Raw genomic sequence first — 15,698 nt, forward strand, 5'->3', positions numbered from 1 at the left:
GGAGTTGTTTTTTTTAGAAATTCAGTATTTTTATTTGGATAGTATTTTTGTAAAGGCCTTGGACTTTAGGTAAGTAGCATCTAAAACTTTGTATGTACATGTATATAAATAAAGGGTCAAACTCTTAAACCATATAACTGGCATCACAAAGTACCTCACAACATGCCCTGTATAATTACTGGCTGAATTATTTTAGAAGTTCTTATTATGTTCTACTAGACATGATAAGTGCATTATTTCCCTAATTCCTGTGTCTAAGATAGTCTTTCTCCTATGTTATGCTGGTACATTTCAATTTGCAGAATTTACATCTATTAAAAATATTAGCATATATTCCTTCATTCTAGCAAAATTTTAGTATGTTTTACAGCAGGTATATCCAACCTTGGGCCACGTTTGTTTGTTTGTTTGTTTATAAATTTTATAGGCCACCCATCTTACCCATAGGGTAACCCTGGGCGGCTTACAGTTACATCGTAGTTAAAACTAAGGGCCTGGTAGCTCAGCAGACTGATAGCATTGTGATTAACACCAGCTGTCTGCAATTACTGTAAGATCGAATCTCGCCAGGCTCAAGGTTGACTCAGCCTTCCATCCTTTCTAAGGTAGGTAAAATGAGGACCCAGTTTGTGGGGGCAATAAGCTGACTTTGTATAAATATACAAAAGTATGAAGGCTATTGCTTAGCGCATTGTAAGCCGCCCTGAGTCCCCGGAGAAGGGCGGCATATAAATCAAATTTTAAAAAAAACAAAAAACCTAAAATGTTAATATCAAAACCAAAGATACACATGGGAAGGATGGGAGTGGAATGGAGCAGAGGTGGGATTTCTCAATCAACCACCTCCATTCTGTTGTTCCCCACTGAATCCCCAAACTGACTGGCAAAGTCACATCTTTAGGCCCTCACAAAAAGATAGGAGGGTTGGTGCCAACCTCACATTGGGTGGCAAAATGTTCTAGAGGGCAGAAGCACACAGCAAAAAAGGGCCTCCTTCTGGACCCCACCAGCTGGAATAATTGAGCTAATGGGATCTGCAGCATGTCTTCCTTAATGGCATGAATGGTAAAGGCCAATCACAGTGGGGTGAAACAGTTTTATACATTAACTATATTATATACAATTCATTTAATGCAGCCTAGGCAAGCCTAAGGGTTGGATACACCTGTTTTATAGGTGTATCCTATAGTGGGTACGCTTTTAGTTCTATTTTAATTTTGTTCTATGCTGTCCAGAGTCAGTTGCTTATGAGATGAGCAGTTATATAAATGTAAATAAATAAAATACAAGTCACAAAGAAAATAAAACTTTGCAATAGGTTACTTTTTCTCTTACCATGGAGACCAGGTTTTGTTTTTCTTAGCAAGCTTGTCTTTTCAATGCTATACATCTATTTCATCAGATGTTGAGAAAGAAATGTTAATATAACCATCTGCTTCCTTGCTATGTGTTGAATTCTTTTTCTTTTAGATATTCTGAAGATTATTATTTGCAAATAGTTGGTAATCTACAGAACTGTACCTGGAATAGAAGGCCACAAGAATATGCCAAATTCAGGTAAGGGGATTTGGAAATGAGCCCCACTGAATCTGTGGAACTAGTTAGTGTGACACATAAGCTTAATTTGTTGTTTGTTAATTCTACAAATTCATATGCAGAAGAATTTTAAATGAAAATCTGATATACTAAAATAATAAGATTGTATTTTTAACACTCTAACTTGAAATATATTACTGTTTGCATTTTATTTTTACTACTTTGGGAATACAGTGCTATATTAGGGCAATTTTCAGTGAAATGAAAACTAGAGAAATGATCTGTAATACTACTTTTTCTTTCTATTTTTGTGGATGAATTGCAGAATTAACCAGAATTAGCTTAGTGGGCGCATTTTAGCAATATAGATAATGCTTCCTTCTATAAGATATATTACGTAGAATGTTCTTACATGGGCAATGCATGTCCTTATGCTACATTTATGTGAACATGTATTTATATTAGGTACTAATTTTGCCCAAATACTTTTCTTTGTGGATTTTGCCCCTCCGCTTCTTTGTGGAGTGGAGACAGGCAGATATTTTTTAGCTGCAGACCACACTCTATTGTTAGGGGCAGGAGGTTGCAGTGACACAGCAATGTGATTGAAATGTTCAGCAACAGGATTTCTTGCTTTTTTGTCTTTGTTTTGTTTTTAAAATAAAAAGTTGTCTAGTAGGGGGTTGTTACACTTACTTTGTTTTTTGTTAAAATGTTTTTTTTTCACCAAAAGATACCATTTAAATACCTTTTAAAAAGGAACAGAAAGATCATGGAGAATACAGCTACCAGTGGCTCAGTTTGTATGAAATGTTTACCCATGTGTAATAGAAACATTGCTTAGTCAATAAACCCTTGTTTTGGGTTTGCACAACACACTGAATCATTAATTAGATGGGGAAATTTGAACAATTGCAATTTGTATTCATTGCATCATGCAAAGATCAGCCAACAATGAGTAATCATATTTGTGACATGCTCCTTTTAGATTTAAATAAAAGCTCTTTTTAACTGCTAGGGAATTAAGAAAAGGGATTGGCAACTACATCCTGTTTCTGAATTAGTCCTGTGGAAGGCAGAATGTTGAACTGGAAAGATTTCTGCTCTAGGTCTAGAATGACTGTCTTAGATGATGGGGCCCTGAACTTGAAAGTCAAACTAATTTCAGTGGGCATGTGCTTTGCATACTGGTTCTTGCTGCTCAAATATTGCAAAAGTATCTTAGAATGGATGAGTATTTGTTCATCTTTTCAATCTTTTGAAAAGACTCCCGTTAATAGCCGTCTTCAGTGTTACATTCTCTGGATGAGTTTGGAAAACAACTTAGGTAATTTTTAGGTAATATGCTTTTGGCCAGATATGCTAGGATTTTTGGGAGATTGAGCCATAGACATCTCTAAATTTTCAGGTTGGACTGGATCCAAGCCTGCTGATACTTGAAGCTGTAGGGAATATTACACTGTATTTTATGTTGTGAACAATAGAAGCTAATATTTTAAAGAGGTGGTGTATAAAATGTGAAAAAGAGTATGCATACAATGAGACCAGTTTGGCGTAGTGGTTAAGGTAACAGACTAGAAACTGGGAGACCTTAAGTTCTAGTCCCATCTTGCCAAGACTTAAAGTCATTCCTACTTCCCTCTTGATTTCTTTATAACTCATATATAACACAAAGAATTTTTTCTTTGTAGCAGGTTAGCAAGTAACTAATTTTAAAAACAATGTCCAGATCAAAACTGAAAATAACAATTTAAAAAGCAGAATTAAAAAAACATTCTGTGCAGTACTTCCTGTAATTCAAACATGATATAAAGATTCCAAACCCAAGCCTTTTATTTTCCATCAGTGACCGGGGAATTGAAATATAAAATAAATGTATATTTTCATTTCTGCATGTGTAATCAACTGAATTGTCAATGATTCTATGAGAAAGTATCTTACAACAAGTATCTGCTTCCATGAAGTTGTCTTTTGTCAGTGCTTTTCCTTATTATAATTTTCAGAAACTACACATTAAAATTTTACTAGGATTTTGCTTTGAAAGAACAGAGAATAGCAAGCATTCTAATCTTTTTATAAATATGAGAAAACAGCCTTTTTCTGTTAAAAAATTTACTACTGTCCTGGAATTTTTTTAGTGGAAATACATATTGTGTGCTCATATGTGTGTTTCTCGCAAATCAGTGGTGTAATCCTCTGCAGTTTGGCACTGGTTTGCTGCCTGTGCACACGCAGCACTCACCAAACACGTGCTTTGCACGGAAAAAGGAGGTTTACGAATGTAAGTAGAACAGCAAGGGGGAGGAACAGATCTACCGCGCGATTTAGATTTGCTAGAAAGCAGGATTTCCTGCTTTCTAGCAAATATAAATTGTGCGGCACAGTTGGTTGTTGGAAATACCAGTTTGGATGAACTGGTAGCTTTTTTTTTTACAGGAGAACCGGTATCTTTTATTACTGCCGATTCGCGCGAACCGGTGCAACCAGTAGCATTTCAACCTGGCCAAATATATTATAAAAATTAACCAAACAATCCTCTGGGAAGTTTAGGTTCAGAATCCAGAAAATCTCTCTCAGAGTATTGAAGAAACAGAGTCTATGCTTTTAAAAAAGGTGTACTGAATATTTAATGGCAGATAAGATAGGTTGATCCCAGCATTTAAACTGGGATTGACTGAGAAGTTTCTGACTTCCACTTATTTTCCAGTAAATTAGTTGCATGCTCTTGTCTTTGTCCTTCTCATGCAGTGGTAACCCATCTTCATTGGACAACAGTCATACAAAATAATTTTATTTATTTATTTATTGTTTAAATTTATATACCGCCCTACTCCCAAAGGACTCAGGGCGGTGAACAGCCAAAAGATAAAGCACACATAATACAAAATTTAAAAACAATATAAAAGCCCATTAAATAATTTGGCCCAAACAATTTAAAACACCCCTATTATTTTAAAACAAATTTAAAATTAACAATTAAAAAGGAGGTTAGGCCAGGCCAGCCTGTTGAAATAAAAAGGTCTTGAGGGCGCGGCGGAAAGTGTGTAAGTCCGGGATCCTCCATATCTCCGGGGGGAGCTTGTTCTAGATGGCAGGTGCCCCCACAGAGAAGGCTCTCCCCCTGGGGGCCGCCAGTCGACACTGTTTGGGTGATGGCACCCTGAGAAGCCCTTCTCTATGGGAGCGTATGGCCGGTGAGAGGCTACTGGTGGCAGAAGGTGTCGTCGTAAATACCCCGGTCCTAAGCCATGGAGCACTCTAAAGGTGGTAACCAAGACCTTGAAGCGCACCCAGAAGACCACCGGGAGCCAGTATAGCTCACGCAAGAGAGGTGTTACATGGGAACACCATGTCGCTCCCATAACCACCCGTGCGGCCACATTCTGGACCAGTTGGAGCCTCTGGCAGCTCCTCAAAGGGAGCCCCATGTAAAGATCATTACAGTAGTCCAGGCGGGAGATGACAAGGGCATGAGTGACCGTAAGGGACTCATGCACTCCATAAGGAGTCCCGATCCAGAAAGGGACGCAACTGGCGAATCAGGCGGACCTGATAGAAAGTCCTCCCGGCCACAGCCATCAAATGCTCTTCTAAAGACAGCCGTGAATCCAGGAGAACACCCAAGTTGCGAGCCGTCTCCGTGGGGGCCAGCAACTCGCCCCCAATAGTCAGTGATGGCACCAACTGACTATATCGGGATGCCGGAAACCACAGCCACTCGGTCTTGGATGGGTTGAGCCTGAGTCTGTTTCTCCCCATCCAGATCCGCACAGCCTCCAGGCACCGGGACATCACTTCCAGGGCATCATTGGGGTGGTCCGGGGTGGAGATGTACAGCTGAATATCATCAGCATACTGATGATACTTCACCCCAAAACCACAGATATTCTCACCCAGTAGCTTCACATAAATGTTGAACAGAAGGGGCGAGAGGACCAACCCCTGTGGTACCCCACATACAAGGCGCATCGGGGTCGACCTCTGCCCCCCTGCCAACACAGACTGCGACCAGTCGTAGAGAAAGGAGGTGAACCACTGAAACATGGTGCCCCCCACCCCTAACTCTTCCAACAGGTGCAGCATGATACCATGGCTGATGGTATCAAAAGCTGCTGAGAGGTCTAATAGGACCAGGACAGAGGAACAACCCCTGTCCCGAGCCCTCCAGAGATCATCAACCAACGCGACCAATGCCATTTCCATGTTGTATCCAGGCCTGAAGCCCAACTGGAATGGATCTAGATAAACCGTTTCATCCAGGTACTGGGGAAGCTGTCACGCCACCACACTCTCAACAACTTTCACCACAAAGCGAAGGTTGGAGACTGGATGATAATTCGCTAGCACTGCCGAGTCCAGGGAAGGCTTCTTGAGGAGAGGCCTCACCACCGCCTCTTTCAAGGCGGTGGGAAAGTCACCCTCACTCAATGAAGCATTAATAATCCCCTGGAGCCAGACTCGTGTAACCTCCCAAGAAGCCAGCACCAACCAGGAGGGACACGGGTCCAATAAACATGTGGCCACGCTCAGTCTACCCAGAATCCTGTCCACGTCTTCGGGAGTCACAGGATCAAACTAATCCCAGATAATATTCTCAAGACCTGCCTCCATCATTCCTCCTGAATCTACCCAGTCAGAATCCAAGTTTTCTCGAATCTGAGCGATTTTGTCATACAGACACTGCACAAAGTCCTCAGCCCTGCCCTCCAAGGGATCCTCCCGCACTCCCTGGTGGAGCAGGGAGCGGGTCACCCTAAACAGGGCGGCCAGGCGATTATCTGATGATGCAATAAGAGCGGAAAAATAATTACATTTTGCCGCTTTTATTGCCACTAGGTAGGTCCTAATATGAGACCTTACCAGTGTTCGGTCAGATTCAGAAAGGCTGGCCCTCCAACTGCTCTCCAGGAATTCTTTTCTGGCGCTTCATCTCCCTCAGCTCCTCGGTGAACCAAGGAGCCAGGTGAGACCGGCGCCGGGTCAGAGGCCGCAAAGGCACGACCCGGTCCAAAGCTCCAGTGGCCGCCCTTTCCCAGGCAGCCACTAGGTCTTCAGTCGAGTCGTGAGCCAAAGCCTCAGGAAATGGCCCAAGCTCCGTCTGGAACCTATCTGGATCCATCATGCGTTTGAGGTGGAACCACCTCATCGGTTCTGCCTCCCTGCGGCGGGGTGTGGTGGTTCAAAGTCAAAGCAAAGGAGGGAGTGATCCGACCATGACAAGGGCTCAATTGCTATATATATATCGCAATATATATATTGACATGCATAGGGGCTACCTTGAGATAGATAGACAATAGTTTCCCTCCTGCTCCTCAAAATCAGATAAAGCATGGCATATGATGGCAGAGATGTACTGTAGAAACAGTGTTGGGTACCATCAGGACTAAAATATTTTTTGAGCATCCTGTTTATACATGCACGCCTGCGTGCACACACACATATACATAGTGGTCTATGATTGTGGTCAATGATTTGGCACCACATATAACTTTCAAGGAAAAAAACCAGTATTTAATTAATGAGCAATATGTAATAGTTAGTGTGCAGAGCGCTTAACATCAATCACCCACCAAGACAGGTCATTTTAAATAGGAAGTTTGAAGTAGAAAGAATGTCTGTCACCATCTGTGGTCACAAATCAATTCTCAGTTGAAACACACAGCCTGGCAATTAACCTACATTTTTGTTTGTGTTGTTGGCCTAAATACAAATGCTGTAATTCTAGGCTAAAGCTGCTATGGAAATAAAAGGGGGAAACTATCATGGCAGAAAGATATGTTAATAGGTGTATGGAACAACAGTTGCTATGAAAAAACTTGATTTAGGAGCAGGTGATTTGAGATGTGCTGCACAATTCCAGAAACATTTGAATGTAACTGATTTAAGGGATTCTGTATTGCCCTTCAAAAGAAAATGTTTTTCTAGAACACTTTATGAGCCTGTATCTGTTCATATTATGAGCCCAAATCAGAAAATACAGATTCCTAACAACTACCAGACCAAACGTAGTCACTAAACCAAACTGGTGATTGAATGTATCCATTAATCAGATTTAAATACTTGTTAAATAGGAGAAAATTGAAACAATGGAAGTAAGATTTATTAAAAGGCTCCAATGCAAAATAAGTAGATTTTGATATTATATTGATTGAAGGACTGAAAGAATGAAAACATGCCAAAATCTACTTTTAAGCTGCATGAAACCTTTTAAGCTACATGACTTTAGGCCAGTCATTCTCTATCAGCCCAACCTACCTTACAGGGTGGTTGCTTATTTGTGTTTGCTGCCTTGAGTGATTTATAAAGTAATTAAGGGAGGATAAAAATCTAATGTGTAATAATTAATATAAAATAATAATGTGTAAAATAGGAAGATCTATTTCTTCAAATATAGTGGGCTCAAATCAAGAAAAGTGGAACTGGAAATAAATGGGTGATTAATATTTATGTAATACAAGCATAATGTCCTATTTGGTCAGCAATCTTGCTAATTACTACATATTTAGGATCCAATCTGAATCAGTCACTGGGACCAACATTTTATTCTTCTAAGCTTTCAGACTCATGCTGGAGCCGATCATCAGGAAACTTCCAGCACGAGCCCAGTAACAGAGTTGGAAGGGACCTTGGAGGTCATCTAGTCCAACCCCCTGTTCACGCAGGACACTTCTACTAGAGATTCGAACTGCCGACCTGCCAACCTTTCTGATTGACAAGCTCAGTGTCTTCGCCACTGAGCCACCTAGTCAGCCCAAAACCTTGGAAGAATAAACCTTGGACCTAATCACTAACTCAGATTGGATCCTGCAACATTATCCTGGGACACATATATTTGCCTTCATTTGTGAGAGATATGGGCAACCAGAGCTTCATGCTACATAGTGTATACTTTTGAATGCACATATTTTAAACACTTAGGGTAGTAGCTTTTTTTAAAAAATGTTTTTATTAACTGAAGATAAAACAAAAAATAAATACCAGAGAAAGTTAGAAAGAATGACAATTTTTTTTAAAGATACAGACATAATATTTGTATATACATAAATATGTATCAAAATTCCATATATGTTTAGTTTTGTTGTATGCTATCCAGAGTCATTTATTTGGGAGATTGGTGGCTATATGAATTACATACATACATAACATAAAATATAGGCATTTCAATAAAAAGCAACCATAATTTATTATAATCGTTCATAGTTAATTTACATTTGTTGAAATTCAGGCATACATTCACAATAGCCTTATAATAATCTGCTTATATCTGGAGGAACAAATTGCAGAAAAAAATCCTACCTCTTCTCAAATGCCTTTAATTATCTGGCTGTTAATATCAAAGTTATGCATAATATATCATTTCCAGATAGTATTTTTATATCTTGATTCATAATTACAATGGTAGTTTCTGGAGTTCAATTTATACAACAGATCCATTTATTTAAAAGTATGTTATCCAATAATGATCCCTTGGGAGAAGCTACTGTAATTTTTACAGTTCAGAGAGTCTGTATTATATAGCTGGTCTCTTTTTGTGATCTGCATTTTAACACTAATCCTCAATACCTACATAAAGTATTTTTTAAAATAAAGCCTTGTTGGTAACCAATCGCAGCAACAGCATTTGGCTGAGCTCGGGTGGTCCCCAAAAGCTACACAAGCCTGATAGCATTTGAATGGGAAAAATTCATTTCTGGGATTGAGAAAAAATAAAAATAAAAACCTCAGAAAAGGGCAGCCACAAAGCAGTTTCATATTGCTGTTAGGAAAACTACATAAATATATACCCAGGAAGCTCCTGATTCTGACTTGAAAGAAATATTTTTATACGGCTATAAGTGAGAATGGAGATTCATTCTTCGAGCTTGTGGGTAGTTTCTGAACATTTCGTTACCATTTTGTGAGGTAACATCTTCAGTGGAATTTATGGAATGTCAGTGGTGGTGTTCTTCTGCTTATAAGGGCTTCAAGATGTCAGTAGGTCTTGTAATGGAAGGGTCACATCAGGTGAGGGTCAGGTGTGAATCACTTCAGGTGAAGCCCCTGTGAGAGGTCTTGTGAGCGGTCAGGTGTGGGTCACATCAGGTGAAGCCTGAAGTGTGGTGGGTGGTAGCGTGACTAATGATTCTTGTATTGCTCCAATCAAATTGGTGCTGTTTGGTGCCAATGTGGGTAGGGATTAAGGATTTGGGATCATGGCGATTGACTAGCTGGTGTTTATGAATTCTGGTTTTCAGTTGATGTCATGTTTGTCCCCAGTAGAATTGGTTGAAATTGTTACAGCTGATTTTTACATTAAATTACATTGTTTCTTTCAACCTCTAGGATAACAATAGCCCACAAACCCACAGCCACAATCTGTCAGGAATTATCCACAACCAAAGACATGATACAGAAGGATGAAAGAAACAATGTAATTTACAAAAACAACTATAACAATTGCAGCCAATTCTATGTGGTACAAACATCAATTGAAAACAAGGATCCATGAACACCAGCTTGCAGTAAATGCCATGATCCCAAATCCCTAATCACTACCCACACTGACACTAAACAGTCCCAATTGTGATTGGAGCAATACAAGATTTATCAGCCACACTACCACCCATCACACTTGTAAGTTTATTGAAACCTGGCACTCCACAAGCAATTCAACTTACAACCCAAGAACCCCTGAGAATTCAAATCAACTGCACAACCAAGCAGCATTCACAACTCCCCCAACCAACATTTCATTTGACCCAAAGACCCTCACCTCATGTGATCTCCCCATCACAAGACCTTCACTTTAAATGACTTACACTGACAAGACCCATCACTAGACCCTCAGCTGAAGTGACTCTCCCATCACAAGATCTACTGAACATGCAAAGCACTTATAAGCAGAAGAAGACCAATACTGACATTCCCTACATTTTGCTGATGATGTTACCTGGCCCAGTACAAAACATTTGGAAAGCAACCCTCAGGTTCAGAGAATAACCTCCAGTCTCATCCTACACCCGAGCTACAGATATTTGGCACTACTACATGCCTAAAAAACACACACATATATATATATAACCATATATAATCTGTAATGCAAATCTTCCAGGCAAACTTCTAAGGCATAGTAACTTGAGAATAATTTTTATGGCTCAAAAAGTGAGCTGAAAGTAATTTTAGGTGCTCAAATAGTGCAAAATTACAGAATTTCAGTTCTAGTAGATGAAGAGTGTCATTATGATTTTCAGTTGCCTCTCTTATGGAAGTCTTTAAATTTCTGATCATATTTTGATATGGGAGCTTGTGTTTGTGGTTTATGATTCCCCTATATAATTTTCATTTGATTTGATCTAATCTTATTTGATTGGACTCAAACTGATTTGATTTTGGCACCACCTTTCTCCAGAGCTACTCTAAGCATCTTGAGATGGAAATACAATAACATAAATACAAGAATACAATAAAGGCTTTATCCATTCATGTTTTTTCAAGAGTTAATTAACATCCTCCTGGGCTGTTTTATTTTGATTTTCCTACCAGCTTAAACTCATTGATTGATGATTAGTTTATAAGTATGAATCTGGTTTGAATCTATTAGTTTGAATCTATTTTAATGACACATTTTGCTGCTGACTTTGGCTTTATATGTTCTATTGTATGAAAGAGGGGTCTTTGTTTTGTGCTATTAAATTATTTTACATCAAAGGAAAGTATTTTCATAAAATATGTACAATTTATAAATACTAGATAGTAAGTTCTCACATCCCAAGGTGCGATTAAACCAAGGTGATGCATAGACCAAGTATTATTTGGTGATTCTCAAAGAGGAAAGTATGTGTAATTACAGGTGCTAAAATCAAAACATTGCCAGTATTTATTTTGGCATAATTGTATTCATCTTAAGAAATGAGTAAGGAATAATTTAACAAATATTCTTGTGTTGCCTCTTGTCCCACTGATGCATGGTATTAACATAATACTGCTTGATTGCATTTACCTCATTAGAGGAAGCATAAAATTAACTGCAAACTTTTTGTATCAGTTTCTAATTTTAAAAAAAACATTGGACCATTTTTGGTTATATTGCTCTCTGCTTTGGGAATAACTTTGCTTCTGAATATTATACATCATAGAGACATTTTAACTGATATTCACATCTTTGGCTAAAGTAGATGCTTGCATACAACACTACACAGCTCTTTTTTTTATGTAAATGTACTTTGTAAAATGCAGATGTAAAATGAAAACATTGCAAAAAATGTTATAGTAGCATTCATATTTGGATTGCTGCAATGCACTCCCAATAGTGGCTCAGCAGTTAAGATGCTGGACTTGTCGATCAGAAAGCTGGTAGCCCAGGTGTGAGACCCAATTGCGAGCTTCGATCCTCGCCCCAGTTCCTGCCAATCTGACAGTTCAAAAGCATGTAAATGCGAGTAGATAAATAGGTACCACTTCAGTGTGAAGGTAACAGCACTCTGCAATGTCATGCTGGCCACATGACCACAAAATGTCTTTGGATAGTGCTGGCTCAATGGTTCTGAAATGGAGATGACTACTACCCCCTATAGCCAGCAATAACTAGCAGAGTAAAATCCTCAGGGACTCCCCACTTTTTTTAAAAAAACACTACATGGGGTGCCATTGAAGACCACTCAGAAACTTTAACTGGTTCACAATGCATAAGGGCATATACTAATGTGGGCCCTAGATTTGCCAATGTAACACCTTTGCTGCATGAGCTGCACTGGCTTCCAGGTTTTTCTGGGTGCAAATTAAGGTGTTGGTCATCACCTGTAAAGCCCTATATCACATGGGGCCAGGTTACATGTGGGACTACCTTTCCCTAAATCATTAACTCTTAATTCCCTAAATCTACCCACCTTACCAGGCCAGATAAAGTGTACACACCTCTATTCCCTACCCCTAAATCGGATGTCAGCAACCTGCAGTTCTGGAGCCACATGCGGCTCTTTGGGCCCTCTGCTGTGGCTCCCTGTCAGGTGATCCCACCACTGGTTGGCCCTGCCCCTCGTTCTCCCCTCCCAGTCACTCCTCACCTGGACTGAGAAGGTAAGGGCGACTGTGGGGGATGGAGAAGCGGCCAGAGCAGAGACAGAGAGCTACAGAGAGGGGGCGGGAGAGAGGGGGAGGGAGGGAGGGAGAGAGAGAGAGATGTCAAAAGGGTTTTTTGGTTCCCGGTGTTTTTTAACAACCGGTTCTCTGTCCTAAAGACCGACTGGGTAGGTGTGGCTAGGGGGTCATGTGACTGGCTGAAGTGAGTGACATCGAGTTGGCCATGCCTACCCAAGTTTTGTGGCTCCCAGTGTTTTCTTTTCTGTGGGAAACAGGTCCAAATGGCTCTTTGAGTGTTTTAAGGTTGCAGACCCCTGCCCTAAATATTGCCATATGATGGGAGCCAAGAAATACTGTGCATCCCCTGCCTCATGGAATCCTCTACCATATTAGCCTTTCATAGAGCCTTTGAAGACCTGACTTTTTCCCCAAGCACTGAAATAAGATTAGATGACTGAATATTAGTAGTTTGACTTGATGCCAGGTTTTTGTTTTTAATGTTTTAGTGTGTTTAGTTTCATAGATTTAATGTGGTTTTATGTGATATTTTGATTGGTTAGAATGTAGGTGACTCTATAAATGTTTTAATTAACAAACAAACAAGCAATCAAACAAAATAGTATTAATAATGAATAATAATAATGAATGAATAAAATGAATAATAATGAATTTAAAAAATCATTATTTTTCCATATCTGTATTGGCTCCTTCGAACTATGCTATTCATGGTAGTAATAGGGTAAGTAAAGCCTTACAGAATTAAAATATTTCATAAAGATCTCTCTCCTAATTCGTAACACATTCTGCACCCATTTTATGTCTCATACCTTTTTACTTCCTTGGAGAATTAATTAAAGTAGCAACTGCTGCTATATAATGATTACAGTGATGGAGTTGGACAGGGCAGATCCTCTCAAGATGCCTGGAGGCTGTGTGGACCTGGACGGGGAGACAGAGGCTTTGGCTGAATCCTGGCAAGACGGAATGGTTTTAGGTGGATGGAACTCCAAGATCCAGGATTTAGACATCTTTAATTCTGGATGGGGAGGCACTACCTCAGATGGATCGAATCTGCAACTTGGAGGTTCTCCTGAACATTCCGGTTCAAGGAGCAAGTGGCAGTCACAGTTAAGCAGAGCCTTTACAGAACATCAGGTGCTGTGCCAATTGTGGCCTTTCTGCATGAGGAGTCCCATGTGCTCAATCATTCAAGCCTTGGTCATCTAATGCTTGGACTACTGCAATGTGCTCTACATGGGGCTAACCTTGAAAACCATTAGGAAGTTTCAACTTGTGCATAGTGCAACAGTGCAGCGAATCTTTGGAGCCCCTTTGGAGTAACCCATGTTACTCTGCTGTTCCATGAGCTTCATTGTGCAATTCAAGGTGTTGAATTGTATCTATCAAGGTATCTATAAAACCATGTATAGCATGAGTCCTGGTTACTGGAAGAACCATCTCACTCATATGGGACAGGCCCGCCCCACCCATATTACAGAGAACTCTTGCTGCAGATCCTGTCAATCAAGGAATCCCAGCTAATGGGGCCAGGAGAAGAGCCTCTCTTCCATGACCCCATTCCTTTGGAACATCGTAACCTTGGGCTTTCAGTGAGGTTACGAATAAAATGCAACAACCAATAATTCCTATATATAAATTTACCCAGGAATAATTACCATGGGATAATTCTGAAATACTAAAGTGTGTACTTCAGAATGGATTTTCTGTGAGTTGACCTTCCACCGCTCCATCCCATAACAGCAAAGTGAATTGCTTCATCAAAAGCTTAGGATCCACTCAGATTAGATCAACTAAGTTTAATATTATTCAATCCAGTGCCTTTATATTTAAAAGGCCTTTCACTAGAGTAATGGAGCGATACATAATTTCCTGAAAACAATCCCGTTGAAATCCTGAGCTTAATTTTGAGCAGAATTGCACTATAAAATTATTTCTCCGGGTGAGATTCAAAGTGCTGGTGATTACCTATAAAGCCCTACATGGCCTAGGCCGGGGATATTTGGCGGACCATCTGCAGCCAGCAACAGCTTCCCATTGCCCGGTGCGCTCCCACAGGAAGGGCCTACTTAGGGTGCCGTCGGCCAGACAGTGTCGGCTGGCAACCCCCAGGGAGAGAGCTTTCTCTGTGGGCGCACCCGCCCTTTGGAATCAACTCCCTCTGGAGCTCCAGGTGACCCCTGACCTTCGCTCTTTCCGCCATGGGCTGAAAACATGGCTATTTCATCTGGCTGCCTTGGACTGATGGGGGGCTTAATCTGGGTTTTATAGAATTTCTTAATTTTAACTTGGACTTTGTTTTAATGGTTTGTCTGTCTGTTTTAATTGTTGTGAGCCGCCCTGAGTCCTGTGGAGATAGGCAGCATACAAGTCCCAACAAATAAATAAAATAATTAATTAATTAATTAATAAAAGGCTTAGTTTAGATATTGTGCATTCCATCACAGAGGGACATGATTAAAGAAAATGATCAAGTATTATTCTCATGGACAAAAAAGCAGGTTTTTTTAATGTCTAAAAGCTATAGATAATATTAAATTAGGCTTTTGTTTTGTTTTTTTATGTTTTGGAACCTGTCTGCTATCATGGCTGAATTTACTTGAATATCGAATATAACAAGAAGCCTTTTAAGTACAAAAAAAAACCCCAAAAACAAAATGCACCACTGTGGAAAACTGTGAGATTCTAACAATACATAACAATATTTTGCCCAGGATTCTTAAGAGTACTTTGTATTTTAAATCAGAACTTATTAATAAGCTGAATCCACTCTAATCTTTATGTTAATAAACTTATTAATAAAAATGGGATGTTAAATTAAAGTTACCTGTTAAGTCTTATTTCTATCTGATCAACTTTGTTCTACCATAGAATTCCGAAACAAAATCTGGAGCAATAGCATTTTCTCATTGTTGTCCGGTAGTCCTGGTATTTGATCAGGACTAGATCCATCCCTTACCAAAAAAAAATAATAAATAAGTACATAGACCTACATAATAATAAAATACATTGCATTCACATCTTAAAATCCTCACCTACTCTTTGTTGGCCAAACTGGTTGATGAATTATGTTAAGGATATTGTTA

The 15,698-nt window shown here is 39.6% G+C and overlaps 1 protein-coding gene across 2 annotated transcripts in view; it reads left to right on the plus strand.

The window, feature by feature from the left end:
* The window catches only part of ST8SIA6 (ST8 alpha-N-acetyl-neuraminide alpha-2,8-sialyltransferase 6), a 42,749-nt gene that overhangs the window by 19,534 nt on the left and 7,517 nt on the right, over positions 1-15,698 (plus strand). Inside the window, exon 4 of one of the 2 annotated variants that reach the window (XM_034401979.3) lies at positions 1,471-1,557. The exons of the other annotated variant lie outside the window; for it this stretch is intronic. Coding sequence (XP_034257870.1) covers positions 1,471-1,557 — 87 coding nt within the window. The remainder of the gene's footprint in view (positions 1-1,470; positions 1,558-15,698) is intronic. 2 annotated transcript variants of the gene reach the window in all.

Source organism: Pantherophis guttatus, chromosome 4, assembly GCF_059756535.1.
Source record: "Pantherophis guttatus breed Tessera chromosome 4, ASM5975653v1, whole genome shotgun sequence".
NCBI classification, from domain to species: domain Eukaryota; kingdom Metazoa; phylum Chordata; class Lepidosauria; order Squamata; family Colubridae; genus Pantherophis; species Pantherophis guttatus.